This window comes from Artemia franciscana, chromosome 9 (genome assembly GCF_032884065.1).
Source record: "Artemia franciscana chromosome 9, ASM3288406v1, whole genome shotgun sequence".
Classification (NCBI taxonomy): Eukaryota; Metazoa; Arthropoda; class Branchiopoda; order Anostraca; family Artemiidae; genus Artemia; species Artemia franciscana.
In genome coordinates, this window is record NC_088871.1 from 22,796,620 (window position 1) to 22,816,674 (window position 20,055).

General features: G+C 35.4%; 2 protein-coding genes across 4 annotated transcripts in view; both read right to left on the reverse strand.

The window, feature by feature from the left end:
* Positions 1–20,055, reverse strand: part of LOC136031153 (protein seele-like) — a 66,154-nt gene that overhangs the window by 36,500 nt on the left and 9,599 nt on the right. For both annotated transcript variants that reach the window (XM_065710481.1, XM_065710482.1), the window contains exon 2: positions 4,292–4,349. In XM_065710481.1, coding sequence (XP_065566553.1) covers positions 4,292–4,297 — 6 coding nt within the window. In that variant the 5' untranslated portion in view covers positions 4,298–4,349. The remainder of the gene's footprint in view (positions 1–4,291; positions 4,350–20,055) is intronic.
* LOC136031154 (succinate dehydrogenase assembly factor 3, mitochondrial-like) lies at positions 7,507–18,581 on the reverse strand. Of its 2 annotated transcripts, none has more exons than XM_065710483.1 (3): positions 18,482–18,581; positions 11,136–11,336; positions 7,507–8,413 (listed from the first exon to the last, which is right to left on the reverse strand). In XM_065710483.1, exons 2-3 carry the CDS (start codon positions 11,319–11,321, stop codon positions 8,207–8,209), a joined length of 393 nt encoding a protein of 130 aa, XP_065566555.1. In that variant the 5' UTR covers positions 11,322–11,336; positions 18,482–18,581; the 3' UTR covers positions 7,507–8,206. The 2 variants fall into 2 exon arrangements, with proteins under 2 accessions (XP_065566555.1, XP_065566556.1); XM_065710484.1 differs by lacking the exon at positions 18,482–18,581 and adding an exon at positions 14,582–14,605.

Consider the following 20,055-nt stretch of genomic DNA (forward strand, 5'->3'; position numbering starts at 1 on the left):
TTTTATTTTTTATTTTTTTAGTTTTTTACCTTTTTTTAGTTTTTTTAGTTTTTTTAGTTTTTTAGCTTTTTTACTTTTTTTATTAGTTTTTAGTTTTTTTTGTAGTTTTTGCCTTTTTTTAGTTTTTTCAGTTTTTTTTTTAGTTTTTTATTGGTTTTTACCTTTATTTTAGCTTATTTTTCAGTTTTTTCCTTTTTTTTAGTTTTTTTTTAGTTTTTAGTTTTTTTAGTTTTTTACCTTTTTTTAGTTTTTTTAGTTTTTTTAGTTTTTTAGCTTTTTTATTTTTTTTTTTAGTTTTTAGTTTTTTTTGTAGTTTTTGCCTTTTTTTAGTTTTTTTAGTTTTTTAGCTTTTTTATTAGTTTTTAGTTTTTTTTGTAGTTTTTGCCTTTTTTTAGTTTTTTTAGTTTTTTAGCTTTTTTATTTTTTTTATTAGTTTTTAGTTTTTTTGTAGTTTTTGCCTTTTTTTAGTTTTTTCAGTTTTGACGTCACCTGATCCAGTTTTTTCAGGTGACGTCACCTGATCCATCCACAGACAGACAGACAACTTATTTTTATATATATAGATATAAGGAGGTTTACCCCCTCGTCAGTACCTCGCTCTTTACACTAAAGCTTAAACTTTGTCCCAATTCCTTAAAAATGACCGCTGAATAACAAAGGCAATAGAATAAATAGTCGAAATTACTAAAACTAATTTAGCGCAAAGAGCGAGGTATAAGGAGGAGGTGAACCCCTCATATGAGTATAATTTCTGTTCGTTTTAAATTTTAATGCTGCTACTTACTTTCAGTTGAAGAAACTTTTTCATATTTATTTTTTCACTGTTTTTTAAATAATGCTAGAAAATTCTGCGCTCCCTTCATGGAAATTTTCTTCCCCCATGATAAATTCCTCCATGGAAAAGTTCCCCCAACATATCTCCCTCTTCTCAACAACTCCCCCTCCTCAACCAAAAAATCCCCCTGAAAACGTCTGTACACTTCACAATAACCATTACTATATGTAAGTAGTAGTCAAAGTTTGTAATTTGTAGCCCCTTCCACGGGGACTGTGGGGGAGTAAGTCGTCCTCAAAGACATAGTTATAAGGTTTTTAGACTCTGCTGAATAAAATGGCTATCTCAGAATTTTGATCCGGTGACTTTGGGAAAATAATTCGCGTGGGAGGGGACCTAGGCACCCTCCAATTTTTTTGGTCACTTAAAAAGGGCACTAGGACTTTTCATTTCCGTTAGAATGAGCCCCCTCGCAACATTCTAGGACCACTGGGTTGATACGATCACCCCTGAAAAAAAAAAAAAAAAAAAAACAAATAAACACGCATCCGTGATCTGGCTTCTGGCGAAAAATTCAAAATTCCACATTTTTGTAGATAGGAGCTTGAAACTTCTACAGTAGGGTTCTCTGAAACGTTGAATGTGATGGTGCGACTTTCGTTAAGACTTTGTGACTTTCAGGGGGTGTTTCCCCCCTATTTTCTAAAATAAGGCAAATTTTCTCAGGCTAACTTTTGATGGGTAAGACTAAACTTGATGAAACTTATATATTTAAAATCAGCATTAAAATGCGATTCTTTTGATGCAGCTATTGGTATCAAAGTTCCGTTTTTTAGAGTTTTGGTTACTATTGAGCCGGGTCGCTCCTTACTACAGTTCGTTACCACGAACTGTTTGATTTACAAAGTGTACCTTGAAAACGAAACATCAAGCACCAATATTGAAAATAATTCGAGGTATATTTTTTGCATGATTAGTTTAGATACTACTTGGAATATTGAGTTGAAGGATCACTGAGTTAAACGACTGCTTTTCTTTTAATATTATCTGGATTAATTTTCAGCACATAATTAAATTCCTGAGCGGAAACTTAAAGATACCTGGGTGAACGATAAGCTAGGCAACCTATTGGATATATATGGTTTCAATTTTATAATACAAAATCATAAGAGTAGTCGGTGCGGTGGTATGGTATTATATGTAAAGTTGGGTTTTGATGTTAGGGTACTTCTTCCTGTTTTATATAATCATCCACCTCTTCCTATGGACCAACTTGGTGAGTCTGGTGTAGTTGCTGAAGTAATGGCAAGCAATTTCTCTTCAGTGGGGGCTTAAGTTAATTAGAATATAAATATAATAGCCAAAGATATAAAAGCATCCCTCCATTCCAACAGTCTTTCGGTCCTCGCACGCTTGTTATTATGGCGTCACTTAAATCACTGGAAGGACAAACAAACAGACAGGCGGACACTTGATTATTTGATTTTATCATACAAATTCAATTGTTTATCAATCTGCCCCGTAAGCTTAACTATTCAAGCTAGAAACCTGATATTTTCGACAAATAATCCTGGAACAGTGAAAATGCAAATTAAGCTTTAGAGATTCAAAGAATTTCTTTACATAAACTGGAAATATGGCGTCATGAAGAAAGCGACAATTACATAAAGTTAACACTATCTAAATTGTGTGATTTTTTTTCAATTCAAACAGTTTTCAAAAGAATCTACCTGTAAAAACAACCCCATGGTACAGTATAGACAGAGAACACCGCTTCCAGTATTTCCGGTCACAAAAGCTATTTATTGTTAATTATCATCTGGAATCAGTGGGGAAGTCGCCATGTCAAGATATCCTGACTGGTCAAATCGATATATATTGAAGTTCAACATTACGATATTCAATGGCTATCAAACAGTTCGTGGTAACGAACTGTACGTAAGGAACGACTCGACTCGGAATTTATTTCTGATGGTCCCAAGTTTAATAAGGCTCTTTACTTTCCTTCGAAAAACTTCTTTATAAGGAAAGTTTTTTTCAATTAATTTTGGTAAAAAGAAAGGCTGGGTATCTCTTGACACGATAATCGTAGTAGTGACTCAGTCAGAGGTACTCTTATCTTGATTTAAATATTTTCTTAGCTGACATAATATGATCTACTTTATGTATGCCTTTTCATGAATTTTTGAGCAGGTTTTTTTTTTTCTTTTTAGATATGACAATTTAATAGTCAGAAAACATCCCTTATTTTAAATTTCTTATCTAAAAAATCTTTTCTGAAGAGACAAACTTCTTTTCTGGTCGAAGTCCAAGACTGAGAGTATCCTATTAGACGTAACCAGCATTCACAATAGTAAATAAGCAAGGGAAATGTACTTTTAGCTCGATTGGAGCATTTTCTAAGCAGACATATTCTAAACCTTTTCATGAATTTTTGGGTCATTATTTCCTTCGGTTGATATGATGCTTTAATAGTTATCCAATGCAGACTTATTAGAAATTCTAGTGTAGTTGTTTACGTGTTAGAAATTCCGGTGTAGTTGTTTACGTATTAGAAATTCCGGTGCAGTTGTTCCTCTAAGGGGCACTTTCTTCTCTATTTGTGAAACACTGTTATTTATTTTACTTTTTGGAATTCCTATATGAAAGTTTTTTTTCTTATGGCAACCCATTTCTATCTTTGGATTACCCCAAAGGGGAAATCAGAAAGTATCAGCTGAACAAATCTAGACAGAAATTCCTTGACAAAATTTGCTACTATAGGAGTACCTCAAGCACTTTTTGTACATTAAAAGGGAGAATATATAAAGAGACTACGGTAGTTTATGGAACTTTATAATGAAAATATTAAACGTAAGGATCAGAGGGATGGCGAGGGCCAGGGGCTTCCTAATACACAGGATAATCCCAAAGATGATAATGAAAACAGTCAGAAAATATTTTTTTAAGCATTTAATTCAATTTACATGTTATGTCTTTGAGGTAAATGTTGAAAGTGCCTTATAAGAAATAGGAACTTTGCTAAAACATGATTTCTTTGTAATTTAGAAAGGAAACCAGCAGTTTGAATTTGCGTTCGAACCAGCCCTGGGGGCTACATGCATGGGGAGCTACTCCACCCTTCACTTTTCACATCAAAGTTTAAATGCCTCATTGTGGGCATAATTAATATCTACATAATATAAGGGAGTAATGCCCCACCTTCATAATAGGATTACTTCCGTGCGCTTTTGTTTAACGTCACTCTTTTCCTTTTATTCATAAAATTAAATATTTTTATAGGTTAAATTTACACTCTTGACTCCTTAGCTCTAGCTCTGAAAAGTGAAAAATCAAGTTAAGCCAAAGCTGAATTATAACGGCAAGAATTGGAATTAACGTTTTTTGATTTACAGCCGCAATTCGTCTAGAAGATCATTCTTCAATGAAAGTAAGCATAATAAGTATACTTCATTGCTGACATTTATATAAGAGTCACATTGTCTAACATAGCATTAAATATAAATATATTTTTACCTTCATATTACTAATACTGTGATTTGACTAGACCGTTTGAGGAGACACACGCAATATCCTGAAAGAGAAAAAGAACAATTATGAAAATAGGTGAATTAATGTCAGCACTTTCTCTTCAACTGAAAATATCTATCACAAGCAAAATGAACAAACTGTTTCTCGAACACATACTGAAAAACGTAATTTGTATACATTAATGGAATGTTTATTCCAGCATTTTTTTTTTTTCTAAGAACCTTCTGTTCAGCTAAACCATCTCTTTGTATAATATATATAGCCAAATAATGATAGCTAATCTATGATAGGACTCCCAAAAACTCAGGTGACCTCACTCCGGGGGATACAGAATAGAAAGAATAGGGCAAGCTGTTGCTTTATTGGAGACCAACTGCTACATTTAAAGGCAAGCTTTGTCTATGCTAGTATGAAACACCTAGGACAAATTGGATACAATAAAAGGCATTTCGGGCATCCTAGATGTTCATGGTACCAACAAAAAATATGTCAAAGATGAGGAGGTAGGACGGTGGGGCATCTATGGTAAAAACCGATGAATATTGACTGGTGCAGGGAGGCTACCCAAGTCAGGATTTAACAAATATGCCAAAGCTTAGTAATTTTGAACAAATCCACCGGATTATTGGTCATGAGATCTGCCAAATTTAGCCAAGGCTGTTGACCAGGAATTTTAGAAAAGAACCTCGGAAACTTTTGGTAATCTCGGGAAATTCACGTAACAATTGAGCCACCCTCCCCTTCCATTCCTCAGAGACGTGGGGACAACCGTGCTTGCCACAAAGAGATGTGGGACACGCTAATTTTTTTTTTACAAATGCCACTTTTAACCGTGTTTTCAATGCAACATTATATTTCTGTCACAACGCTATTTTTCAAGTGCCAAATTTCTCTGAATTGGAACCATCTTTCCTTACCTTTACGAGAGATCGGGTTTGAATTATTCAACTTACTTCTTGCGATGAATAATAGATCGTGTTTATTTCCGTTTTTAAGTTTTGCACATTAAAATTACTTTACGTTCAATCGAATAAAGATAAAAATATGTACACATCGGTCCTCTACCTTCTAGAATGACTACGGCCATGCACATACCTAAAAGCTTCCGGGAGGGGACAACATTTTAGGGGAAGGGCACAACTTGAAGAAAAAACACAAACAAAAATAGACAAATTACATGGAAAATAAAAGAAAATATCAAGATCAAAGAGGACCAATCCCCCCATCTTGCGTACATAACTGACTTCTACGACTACTGCTACAAATCTTTATAAACGTCCAGTTTCATGAGGCCAAAAACAGACGAATGCCCCTGCTATATTCCATTCAGCTTACTTCTGTTACTTTTTCAAGCGTGACAATCACCCCTAAATAAAGAACAGCTCTTGTCAATAGAAATCAGAACTGTTAAAACTAAAACTTGATGCCTTTACATTCGTTAGTAGAATCTAATTTTTAATGCTCTAAATAAGCAAAATCATTTACTTTAAGTGTGCTCTTTAAGAGATATCAGCATAATTTTTTTATAATAACTTCAAGAAAAGGCAAGAAGCCTCCCTAGAAATGGTACGAACTGCATAATATACCGTCAAATTCAACGAACAGAGAACTCATAGGTGAAAATTTCAAACCCTATGTGTAAAAATACCAAATTCTTCACTTTTCAGGGAACAGATGAGTGTTTACTTGTTGTTTTTTTCTCCGTGGGTGATCCTATCAAAGCAGTAATTATATAATACAGAGAAAGGGCTTTTTCGAACCGAGATACAAAGTCTTTTCTTCAATAAAAAAAGAGATCGCAAGATTGCAAATCGCCATTTTTGTACCACTTTGAAATCAATTCGGCCCTAATAGTTATGCCGTTAAATAGCCTTTCACTTAGTTTAGATATGAATAAAACTAATAATTCAGCATGGATTTACTACTTTATTCAATAGCTTCATTTTAATTTAGTAATCTTCAATCTGAGAGTGAGATCCAATCATACAAATTATGTCATTCAACAATCTTCAATCTTTAAAAAAATAAAATAACTTCCTAAACGTCGCTTCATCACTAGTTCAGAAGACTATGGGTCATAGGCTAAGCCACCCGTTAGCAGAGCTTTATTGAAAAAATTTATAGTATAATCAAAACCACTAAAGAAAAAAAAATATGCGAAAGCTTATGAAGTTTTTGTGGTTTAAAATTTTCCACTTGTTGCAAACATTAGACAAAAAATTTGTATGAAGACGTGAGATATTCTATAGGAGTGGTTTTCATGGTTGATTGACTCCAATAAGCATAACATGAAAGCTCGAAAAGTATGATGAAACTGGATAGTTAAAAAGAGATTTCAAAAGCCCAAAATCATTGTTATGTTTGAAACTTATCTAAACTTTAAAATCCTAAGGAAGAGAAATAGCATAATTCCCGGATAAGAACCCATCCAAGCAATGGCGTCAGTTCCCAAAAATTTGGGGTTGGGGGCAAAATGTTTTTTTTGTCTATGGGGGCAAAATTATCACTTTCTTCAACATTTTCAAATAAAATAACCAAAAAGACATTTGTCAATGAAAATACACCTAAAAAATACATTTTTCAAAAACTAGGGAGGTGGGAAGGGGAAACATCCCCCCTATGACACCACTGCCAACATCAGCCTTATTGCTAAATAAAGACGATACAGGAAATTAAATTTGAAATCGCCTTGTCACATACACCGCATTATTCAGTAGTTGGTCAACTGGAGGATCGAACACACAAAAAATACTCAAAGTATCCAGCTGACTCAGTTTGAAGTTAAGAGCCAAATACCCATTTCATCTTTAACGATTAGATACATCTAAATGAAAACAGCCCGGTGCACAGAGGAGGATAGATCATACCAACAAATTTTATGATTCTTACGATAGTGCCAATTTTTCCCAGTATTTTGGTTTTTCCCAGTTTTGTGGCGTTGTCATATCATCTCAAAGCAGATAATACGTCAAAAACCTTTTTTTCATACGTCTACTTTCCTTTTCTCTCATTGGTGCTCCCACAAGCGATGTTAAATATCAAACTACTCCTACCATTACACGCTTTACAGGTAGGCATCTCCATATATTTCGCTTTACATTCTAAAAAAACACTGAACTACGTTTCTCCTTTGCAAAGGAAAGCAATACAAAGGTATTACTTATTACTACTGTAAAACGTTGAAAATAACAACAGAGACATCGATCAAATTTATTTTAATTAGCCTTACAGTCAATTACAATAAATTTAATATTTACACACTGTATCTAAACACAACCTACCAATACAAGAAACAGCTTATATTAATTAATTGCTATTAGTCCCTCCTTTTCTCATCATCATCATTGGTTAAACAACTTAAATAATTAAACACGTGACCAAAAACCCATTTTGCATGCAAAACATAAGAAATAAATCTATTTCAAGAAAAATTTAATTTTTACGCACTTAAGAATACAGGTATAAGAACAACTTAAGAGTCAAGAACAAAATCATGTCCTAAATATCTAGAAAACACTGATGATGGTGATAAAATGACAAAATCAGAACCAATCGACTATTGGCGCTGATCTGATCTGGAGTAAACTAATAAATTTGATAGGTAGAGCCCTTGAATGTATACTTGTTCGCTGAGTAAAATAAAACTTCTTCTTTTACGCGTCAATAAACAGAAAAAAAAAAGTTAAGAAAACTTAAATTACGGAAGGGTCAAAACGAGTCCTATTTATTACTTCATAAATCCTAACAAAAAAAAAACTCTAAAGCCTTGTTCTGAATTTCAGGGCCGCAAATACTCGACAAACGATTGCAAGTATCACCTGCGTAATAATGAAAAATAACGCAGCAGTATTGGTAGGTTGTAAAGACCAGCATTGCCACTAAAAACATAAGCTATTTTCTTTATGTTTTGGGAGATTCTTCTTCATCCTCAATAATTTCACCGCTGAAATCTTTTGCTTTTGTTGTTTCCTGCATAAGTTCATATAGTTGCAACACTTGTTCATCTCGAAAATTTTGAAGCCAACTTTCATCTAAATGCTGTCCAATGGGTATTCCCGTTTTTAAACCTTTTACACCAAGCTGTTTGGCCAATGTTATCGCGTAATTCTATAAGGAATAAAGAAGTTTACAAGCACTAATGTAATTTCTTTGATGAAAAGAAAGTAGATATCAGCAAAGTAAGACGCCTGATTTAACTTCAAATTTGATCTCGCTAAGTAACCAGTATGGAAAGAACCTTATTTTGTCTAAATAAAACATAAACTTGTTTATATTCTTTAAAGGTCCTATTCATCAATTGGTTCGGTGAGAAGGGGATAAGTGAAAACTGTGTAAACCTTCAGTAGAATAAACTGAATTTTTTTTTTCAAATCCATTTGTTTAGTTCTCAAAATTATTCCTTTAAAAGGGTTCCGTTTCCCTTCCATAAATAGATTCAGCGGTATAGTTTATCCTCTACTGAACAAACTAATGATTATAATAAAAAGCGATTCAAATAAAAAACAAATTAATAAGTTTTTGCCAAGTGTCTTCAGAAATGGGAAAACAAAGGGCAAAGGGCAAAATTAATAATGCGGTATCATATGTTTACAACATCTTTGATAGTGGTTTTCCTTTCATTTTTATGGTAATTCAGTAAATAAGCTTGAAAATAGCAGAAAAAATGTCACCCCCATCCCACTTTAAATTTAGAATACATCAGTTAACAATCTTTGGTTGACAATTTCCCGCTAATTAATGAGAAGCTCAGAATTTAGTTCAGCACTTGTTCCACATAAAAAACACTAACCCTAAAAAGTTTAAACATACATCAATATTAAACAATATTTAGCTTCAAATTATGATGCAAGACTTTTACTTTGCAAAGAATCACTATTAATCAATAAGCTTACCAAAGAAGAACATCTGCGAGTCTTGAATCATATTAGCAATGTAATTAATCCAGGCATAAACAGTGTCCCTAGCAGACTAGAGCCTGTATTTCATCAACCTTAGTAGTATCTACAAAAGTTAAAATATGTAAAAGTTAAAAATACCCGTGGAGTATTACTAGTTCCTATTGCAGTCCTTTTAAAATCCCTCATGGACAGTTCACCGCCCCGGGCCAGTATCTCAAGAAACATTATTGGGCGAAACTTCCCGACCACTTTTTATTTTCGTAGCACATAGGGACACTTCAACTTTGAGCTCAGATTAAAAATAGTCATGGTCATAGTAAGAATGAGCAGAATTATTTCCAGTAGCGTGGCTAGTTTAGGCTCTCAAAACCTTTACCAACCATATCCATCTGTTTAGATCTACATCTTGAGCTATTAGACAAAAATAACGCGAAACAGTTTCCCAAAAAATGAAACTTACAAATTAGTAATGTCTCACAAATACCAAACTGATTTGACTCTATTTACAATCTAACTTTGTACGTCCATATTAATTTTCCATGGAATATGTAGTCAAATATTAAAAATTTCCAATGCAAATTTGATTCTTGAAATTTAATAAAGAAATTCAGAAACTGAGTTCTGACTAAACAGTAAATAGCACATATTTAGTGCTGAAACATTTGATCAAACAGAAAAAAAAACAGGCATTTTTTTTCTCCAGATGAATGGATTTGATGATATAACTATAACAGGGACCACCCTCGGCAATTTTTTTCTAGAAAATCTACCATGCAGGGGAATACAACAATAGACATAGAAACAAATTCTCTATGCAAAGCTGTCTGATTCGACACATTTTGGTCAACTTCATCAGGAAAATCTGCGAGGTTAGACCCAAAGTGATGAAAGCCCCTGAACAGCAGGTAAGATCCCAAAAAGCGAAAAAGAAATATCTTATCACAAAATTAAGGATATCTAAGTCCAGCCGTACTACACTTTACCTCACATAATATATTTTATTATTGGTGAAAGGGTGGGAGGAAAACTAAAAATCATGCCTGCCTTCTTTTTCTTATCAAGTTGGTCTGTTTATTGTAGAAAGTTGATACATCGGATTTGAGAATGCAAACAACATTCAAAATAAATACTTATACATAAATATTTAAAGAGGAGGTTCATCACGTCCTCAAACAATAATTTATTCAGAAGGTGGAACAGCACTGTCTATTTCTTCAAGAGTCAGTAATATATTTGCTAAAAGAATTTTTTTTGGTTAAGATTTTGTTATGGAAAAAAAATGACAAAGTTAAGTATTAATTTGGTAAAAAAAATTTATGAGAGTCACACATCTAACCAACCCCCCCCCCCCTCATTCCAAAACAATTAGTCACAGATACCAAAAACGGCTATAGGCGCTCTGCAAATATTTATGATTATTATGTTTAAATATGGTTAAGTTCAAAATATTAGGCTCCAATTTTTAAGGGTAAAATTCTTGGAAAGTTTAGGGCAAAGGAACATTAAAAAATGCATAGTGGGGGAAAATCTTTAATTTTCTAAGTCCAAAACATTCATTTGAGCCTTTAATACATTCCTAAGTGCAGGCTTGCTTGAAAAACATGTGAAAAGACAAAGATTGGTACTCCTTTCAAACAAAAACAAAATTATCTTCTAAAAAAAATAAGATTTAGAAATTAAATAAAAATTCAATTGCTTGTCTTCCTTAATTACAAACCCAATTAGGCGGAAGAGGGCAAGGGACGAAAACCCAAAACCTTGGCTAGATGGCTCAAGCAAGTGATTTAAACTCCGTAATTTTTCATGACATTCAAGATACATTATTCTGTCACAAGAGTACCCAGTCTGGTTTCAGAACCCTTAGCAGGTGGACAGGCAAGTTTAATTCGTTCATGCAAGGTCATCTTAGAGTAAAGTAATACTCTACTTACTGTCCATTCTTTCATAAACAGGGTTGCTTCAGATTCATTACATTGTTTGTGTCTTTTGAATTCATCTTTAACATATATGTCACCTATAGCTTTGGCACTTAAAGGTAAACCTCGGTGAAGTTTTAGTATTGTCTTGTACAGTAATCTTACTCTTTGAACATTACTTGTAGCAATTGTAGAAGTCATACCACACACTCAAAGCTGAAAAATAGAAATATTAGTGCGTTACACCATACCTACACACATGAATATCGGGGAAGGGAGATATAGCCTAAATACAGTTTGAAAAAAGTACTGGCCTAAAGCGCACTTTTTTGCTTGTAATACCCCCTTCGAAAAAAGCGACTGACCACCCCCCCCCCCCCAGCCGCAAAAAGTCAGACCTTTGTCCACCTGTGTTAAAATATTAAATTGCATAAGTACCATTCACTTAGTGTTAGTTATTGAGATACAACACTATTCAAGTGAGAATCTATGCGAAAAGGGGGTTTAGCAGACCAGTAATTGTCACACTGTAGCAGCCTAAACAGAACACAAAAATATGGTCATGAAGTGAAACAGATTTGTTAAGCAGGTCACATGTGCAGAGCCAATTCAGATCATTTGAGGTAGAGGAGAAAAAAAGCGTTTTAGGAACTCTATCTCAAGGAAAACAGTACCGATGCCTCTGCGAATTCCACGACGCCCATGTACGCTACTCTTTTCTTCCTTAATGGTGTAAGGTAACGAAGAAATTTAACGGCGATTCCCCCAAGACGCATATGTTTTAAATTTTCTTCAAGATTTCTTTGGCTGTTCCGTAGTAGGGAGTTGCTTGCTACGTATTAGAGAGTTGCATGTTATGTAATGGGTGAAATCTTGCTCCGTAATAGGGAATATCTTTTCTTTGATTGTTGCTTTATCTCATGCACCTTGTTACATTTATTGGGAATGACGTAATCTTGCGTGACTTGTTAGATCCAAGGGCCTGTGGGGGAGCCCACGGTTGTGACTAAGGACAGCAAACACGTGGGTATTACGCAAAGGCGGCGCGCAAGTGGGTGTTAAATAGTACTTTAAGAGATGTATTGTTAATTGAGGTTTTTACCTTCAAGTCTTTTTTCCCCTAAAAGCATTTTTTTCATCAAGATTTTTTTCTTTTTTTCATCGAAACAATTTTCTCTTCAAGAATTTTTGCTATGGGAGCCTTTATAATCCGAATTTTTTTCCGCTCTAGGAATCGTACCTTAACCACCTTGACCAAAATGAAATTAATATTGTTATGACTTGAAAAATACTTTCTAGTGGAGATGATTTAATGAAGCAATGAATTGCACGTTTCCTATCGCTAAGATAATTCACATGCGGGGAGAAAATAAATTACTGGAAACTGGATTTTCAGTTCATGCACACCTGTTTGTTCACTAATGCATTAGAGGGTGTTATCAGAAAGCTATGGGGATAGTTCTTGGAAAATTTTCTTTATAATGGAGTCTTTTACTCTATTGGAGATTGAATGCATAAGCAGAGGTAAATTAAAACCAAGAGTATCATTATGGCTAGAATAATGTACACCTTCATATACCCATCAAAAGTTTATCTTTTCCTCTTCGCTAAACATATTTTTAAACTTATATTAAAGGCAATCTTGAACGGGCATACCTATACACATTGGAAACAAGACCCATAAACTGCAATAGTAAAATATATTGTAGTTATATCCTGAAACAAGAAATCTAAACAATGAAGGCTTTGTTTGTACATAGACGTTTTATTAATAGACAAATTTATGTGCATCGTTATTAGGTAATATCCATGTGAGCGCCATCCTTAGTTACAGCCTGGGGTTCTCTACGGGCCCTGAGCTCTATAAGTCACGAAAGATGACGTCATCCTCAAAACATTTAACTCGTAATACGAGATTATATAACAACAAAAGAAACAAAGCTCCCTATTACGTAACATACAACTACCTATTACGTAACAAGCAACTCCTTATTATATAATAAGTAACTCCCTATTACGTAACAGTCAAAGAAATCTTGAAGAAAACTAATAACACCTACGTCTTGAGGGAATAGCTGTTAAACTTCTCCGTGATCTTAAAGCACTGAGAAAGAAAAGGGTAGTGGCTATGGGCGTCGTAGAATTCATAGAGGCATCATTACTGACAACTCAATACAATTTCACTTCTAAATCCCTAAATGAAATCATATTGTCTAGATTCTCTGAAAAATTTTACAGTTTTTTTTCGCAAATATGTCCTTAAACCAAACTACTTTACTCTTTTGAAAATCTTTAAAATAAAGAAAGTAAAACAGTTCAAAATAGGGATGAAACCATTTAATTGACAGTGAACAGTTTACTGCTTATGATGAACACTGTATATGTGTTCGAAATACCCAGTTAAATAGTTTTATATCTGTTCACTGTCAATTAAAAGGTTTCATCCGTATTTTGAACTGTTTTACTTTCGTCATGGAAAGGCAGTGTGGTCTTCGAAGTTATTTAAAATAAAGAGATTTGTATCCTCTCTCCCTACCATCGAAGAGACACCCGGATAAGCCATCGCGTGAACTCCAAAAGTATGTACCTCTAGTATTTGCAACGTCACTCTTTTGCAATTTTATTTGAGAAAATTGTTAAGCAATGGAATAGAATATTCCAAAACATGCGGGAGGCTGCCACACCAATGAAACTCGTGCAGATTGTCCTAATTTCTTATTTTATAGGAGTGTTTCCATATCCAAAAACTATCACCATCTGTTAATAACTGCCAGTTTCTAAAAAAGAGGGGGCTAGCTTTCTTTTTGTACCTATGCTATATATTTAACCCATTTTTTTTCCAAACAAAGGGATTTTAGGAGGTGAATGTATCTTCAATCTTGATACAAAAGGCCTCTCATGGGATGTTTAAAAATTTGGGCCTCAGAATGTGCTCTTTGCAGCTTTACCCTCCCCCCTCCCATCAATAAAAATGTCTAATGACCTACCCCCTAATATTTAGTGCGCAACTACATAATATTTTAAAACTTTTAGTACGCCTGAATGAATAGTATAAATAAGTATAAATAGAAAGGTTGATTTTCCATTGACTGCATATATGTTTGGCAACAAATATGGCAGCGCATGGCAGCGTGGCTTCCGAAACTGAGAAACTACATAAGTAATTTTGATGATCTTGAGTTATAGAAAACTACTTTCAAATTTGATGGGATCATCTATTGAGAAAATGCTTGGAACAGATTTTGAAGCAATCACAGACACTGTTATGAGACCCTGTTAAGATTATACTTAAAATAAGTAAGATTTCAAAACTCCTAGAAGCAAACATAACTATAAGTAAAAAAAAATACCAATGATGACATCTCTATGAACCAGCGTCAAGTTTATACTATCGCAATAGCTTCAAGTTTGGGCACATTTTGCCAAAGTGAACCACAGAAAAGATTGTAAATAGTTCCTACCTTTGAATGAATAAATTATCTCCTAGTATAAAGTTTACCAGGAACGTGTTAAGCTTCACAAGTGAATGGTGTAGACTGTAACTTCCCAAGATATTGCTTCTTCATAGAATGGTTTTCAAAGTTCAAACTTCGAGAAAAAAATCTTTTTTTCTTCATTGAATGGTTTTCATAGTTTGAACTTCAAGAAAAAAAATGCTTCTTCATAGAACGGTTCTCATTGGTCAAACATCAGGAAAAAATTGTTTTTTCTTAGAACAATTTTCATAGTTTGAACTTCAAGAAAAAAAATACTTCTTCACAGAATGTGTTCATAGTTTGAATTTCAAGAAGAAAAAAATTACTTCTTCATAGAATACTTTTCATAATTTGAACTTCAAGAAAAAAAATGCAGAAATAAGCCACATCACCTCATAGGCCAAACCGGAAAAAACATGTTCTGAAAGTTACAAAAAGTTCAAAGTAAGACCATGGTTGAGTAGAGGGATACTTAAATCCCAAAGAACATTAGGAGTTTGAGTCTTTGTAGAAGATTTTTATACAGTTCAAGTTCGAGTTCAATCAGGTTTAATTAAAAAAAGGAAATAACTAAACTTAAATTACACTGCTCTGTGACAAAACTCACATTGAGACCCATAAACATAAAAGATTCTTCACTAACACGCAGTACGGCCCTCACTTCACTCTTCGACACAACCACACGACTCCTCATTATATAATTTTTTTTAATCTTAACTGTAGGGTTCCCCCCTCCTTCCCCGGACGTACAACCACCTCACCTAAATATACTAAAAATCTAAACCTCATCTAATTTAATTTATCTTTCTTTTTTTTATCTTGCACTTATTGACCTTCAACTAAAGATTTCTTTAAATTATTTTTGAAAGACCCGAGGGAGCTCCTACATCTCAGCTCTTTTGGAAGTATGTTCCACACATTAGCACATGCTACATCCAGGGAAAAATCTGAACGTATTGTTGGAGTTCGTCTCACTTGAAGGTCAAAGGCAGAGCGCGTGTTTTGATTACGTTGTTCAGATATCAACCAAAACAGATTGTGGGCGGGATATAGAAGTAAACCGGATAAAAATTTTAAAAGAAAAACTGAGCACGACAGACGGTAAAGGGAACCAAAGGACAGATAGTCGTCTACATCTCCAATAATTTTCAATACACGCTTGTGGATTGAGTCAAGCCTCTTCAGGTGTGACTTGAAGGTTGTCTGCCAAATTATGGCACAATACTGCAGGTGAGGCTTCAGAAGTCCGTTGTAAAGTAGACGAAGGGTTTTTTGAGGAAATACGTGATTCAGTTTCCTGATGATACCAAGATTGCAAGAGAGTTTCAGCTCCACAGCCTGGATGTGATTTAGAAAGGAAAGGTTTTCGTCCAGGAGTACACCTAGATACCTCGCAAAACCCTTTTCTGGCCGCCTGATCATTCCTCTAGAAGCCGTAATTCCAGTTATTTCTGGATGAATAGTTCCAATCCTTGAAAAGAATAGCACACATGATTTGTCGACATTTATTACAAATCGATTTGCATCCATCCAGACGTAAGTTTCTTCTGAGACAATCTCTAGTTTTCTCTGGAGTGATGTCATGCCAGAGTCACAGGAGGCCATTGTAGTATCGTCGGCGACTGCCAGCAGCTCACTAGGGTCGTTGTCATTATTTGAAGTATCTTTATCACAGCAGAGTTTGCAGCACCGTGAGGTCCTGAATCTTGGGTTCAGAACACGACTTAGGTCATTCACATGAATCAGGAATAACAGAGGACCTAGGATCGACCCCTGTGGCACACCGAAATTTGCCACGATATCGTTCAACGGATCTTCGCCTATGTACATGCACCGATTGCTAAGGTAGGACTGGTACCATTTCAGTGTCTCTCCTCTAACGCCGATGTGTTCTAGTTTACCTAGTAGAATTCCATCATCCATACTGTCGAATGCTTTTTTGATATCAAGTATAAGCAGCTGGCAAAAGTCCCAGGTCAAGTGCTTTGTTGATAAATAAGCTCAGTTACGTCAGTGCATCTTCAGTTGAATGTCCTGGTCTGAATCCATATTGTCGTTGGTTGAGGAATGCCTTCGCTTCGAGAAAAGAGTAAAGTTGATTCGTCATAGGTTTATCGAAGACTTTGGAAAATACCGAGAGAATTGAGATGGGTCGAAAGTTAGATGGGTCATCTTGAGGGCCACCTTTATGGAGAGGTACTATTCGTGCTTTCTTGAGGAGTGATGGAAATACCCCCTTCCGCAATGAGAGGTTTATCAAATGTGTTAACGGTTGTAATACAGACGGCAACACTGCTTTCAACACTTTCGTGTGAACGTGGTCGAAAGTTTTTGACAATCATTGAGCCGTCGAGAGAAGTTACGGGAATGACTGCCATTGACTTAACACACGTTGGACCTAGAAAATCCTTGTAGGATTTTGCTTGGGGTGTTACTGTGTTCGCCGTTTTCTCTCCAATGCTGGCGAAGAAAGTGCAAAGTGCTTTCGCAACTTCGGTTTGCTCAGTAAAGGTTCCCATCAATAGTAATTTTGGAGGGTATTTCAGATTTTTGGTCGTTGGGTCGTAACAGTGAATTAATTGTCTTCCGAACTTTCCTTCCATCCTTACCACTTTCAGCTAATTTTGCATTAAAATATTCTCTTATGGCCTTTCTGAGAATTGATTGGAGGCATTTCTTATAAGATCCATAGATTTCTAGGCTAGCTATACTTGGTCGGTTACGATATTCAGCCCAAAGCTTGTTCTTATTAATAGATCTGAGTAAACTCTTAGTAGCCTACGATAAATTGGGGTATTTTTTCTCCAATGTTTAGCTGCTTTTTCTTTAAAACAATGTGCTTTGTATAATGTTGTAAACGTATTATGGAATACTTCGAAACCATCGTTCAAATCTTCTTTTTCCATACCACTATCCCATTTAATTTTCTCCAGTTCATCATTTAATGACCTTAAATTTTCTTCACGTAGGTCAATAATCGGTACGTCTTCTCTTATTCTCGAAAATGATCTTGTTAAATTTGATGTCTCGAAGACGGTGAATAGGGGGAAATGATCCGACATATCACTAACGATGACTGAAGATGAGAGTGGAAATAAAGTCGAGAAAATATTGCCTATTAGAGTATTTTCCGAAACTCTTGTGGGGATTGTGATTGACGGATAGAGGGTAGATCCAGACGTGAGCGTGAGGAGGTCTAGCGCTAATTGTAAGGGGATGGGTCAGGTTGATATTGAAATCGCCCATAAAGACCACATCATGATTCTGTTTTTCCGGCAGCTGGAGTGTTTCCGATAATATATCCATAAAAGAAGAGACAGAGCCTGATGGAGATCGGTAAATTTCTCCAATAATTACCTTTCTTCGTGAAGGAAGCAACATTTCGAGGAAAAGTGATTCATATACACCCTCCACGTTCCGAGTCAGTTGGTTATTTATATAAACTGGGTATTCACTCTTTGTGTAGATTGCCAATCCTCCTCGTCTCGTATCTTTTCTACGTATAAAATTCGATGTGTACCCGGGGATATCTAACAGGATATCATTATGTCTCGTCAGGAATGTTCTGCGAAGTCCCAGAACATCACGCTGTACTTGCCGACACATGGTCATTACATCTATAAGTGACGAAAATAATCCTTGACGGTTCAGTTGAATTAGACTGAGCTGAGATTTGGAGCATCCTTGGGCCATATTTATTATTTGAGTATGTTTAGTTCGAGGAAACTTACTACTACTAAACAAAGAATAATCTGTTTCATTACTTATTACTCGGTCACATATTTCTTCCAAATTCAAAACGATTTTTCTAACTGTTCTGACCTAATCTGAGCTATCGGCAAGGCATTACACCCCGGGGACAAAGTGTGGGAACTCCAAACTTACCAAAATCTTTCGGAGGAGTGCGGTCGTATCTTGAAGCGAAGTGAAGAGCCGTGAAAAAAGTGCACACTCGAATGAATTTCTTCCAAACTGCAACAGAAAACTAACGCAAACAAACATGAATATTTACAAAACACAGAAAAAAAAGTAAAATGAGACATTTTTGAAAAAAGCATCAATCACTTAGGCGAGCGGAAACCACTTATTGATCAATGACATTCTTGCCCGCTTCTGCTATTATAACCACAAAAACTGAACTCTAAAATCTTTAAGAATCCGAATCAGGATCGTCAGGTTGTGCCGTTATTCTCAGTGTAAACGGATCAAAGCACTCGTTAGAAAATTTAGACCAATCAGAACTTTGCGACTTTTTTACATCCAACCACAGTCTTTTTCCTCGTTAGACCACCCATGTCTGTGCAACCTTTTCAGCTGCTGATTTCGAAGTTTTCAGCTTGTACCTTAGCGCTAGTAATTATTTTCTTCTTTTACCGAGCTCAGCTGGTAAGTCTGTTGACACACTGAAACCCGTCTTTTTCAGCTTTCCACACTCCTTCATAATGGCTGAGCGGTCATTGTCACCAAGGCGAATAAAAATCGGCTCAGCAACTTTTTGTTTTTGTGCATTACGTCCCAGATTCGGAACGGCTGCAGATTGAAAGGGAGTCATTTTTTATAAATGCGATGCATGGTACCCATACGTAGCTGGTCGGCATCTGTAATTCCTAGCTTAGACTGGAGGAATGTCACTACGGTATTTTGCAGGTTTTCAGTTCCTTGTGGAGCCTCAACACCGTGTATCAGAATGTTATTTCTTCTAGCATATATTTCCGACTGTAGAGCAGTAGCCTTGACATGAGTCAGCTCAGTCTTTAGCAGTTTGTTTTCTGCTCTTAACACTTTATTCTAAGTCTGAAGTTTCAAAATTAGTTGTTACAGCTCATCCATACGGCGGTCGAAGTGTTCTTTCGTCACTGACATATTGATACCACTTAATACCGATCTGCCTTTTTAATCACGTTAAAAAGCCATAGAGAGAAACTTACACGCAAGCGCCTCTGTATGTACTAAAACCAATTATCACTTGCGGCCCGCTTTCGCCAGAATGCAGCTGCTCCAAATATCCTTTTAATCCATTAGATATAGCGTCTATGCTTGTCTCCGGCATGAGGCGTGGCTAATACACATTGATTTCACCGGAAAAGGAGAACATCTCTGCGTAAATGATCGCAGGTAATCGCAAGGGCCCCTTTCATCTAAGAAATAAAAATCCAGAGGTGCTCGCTTTCAAACAAAGTCAAGATAAACAATAACAAGCCAGCGCTTTGAAATAAGACAGCAATCACCTCTGATTACATTAACTGCTATTTCACTTGGCAAACATCCATAAACAGGTAACACTGATGCAATTAGCAATCACCCGCTTAGTCGAGCGTTAAGATGTAGTTTAAAATAGGTCAACTTTTAATCCTTACTTTCTGTCTTGATTATAATCCACTTTCGATGTTAACTCAATGAGAACAGAATGGCAACTATAATGAGTCATTGTTCTGCCTTGCATGAGCCTAAAGTCATGC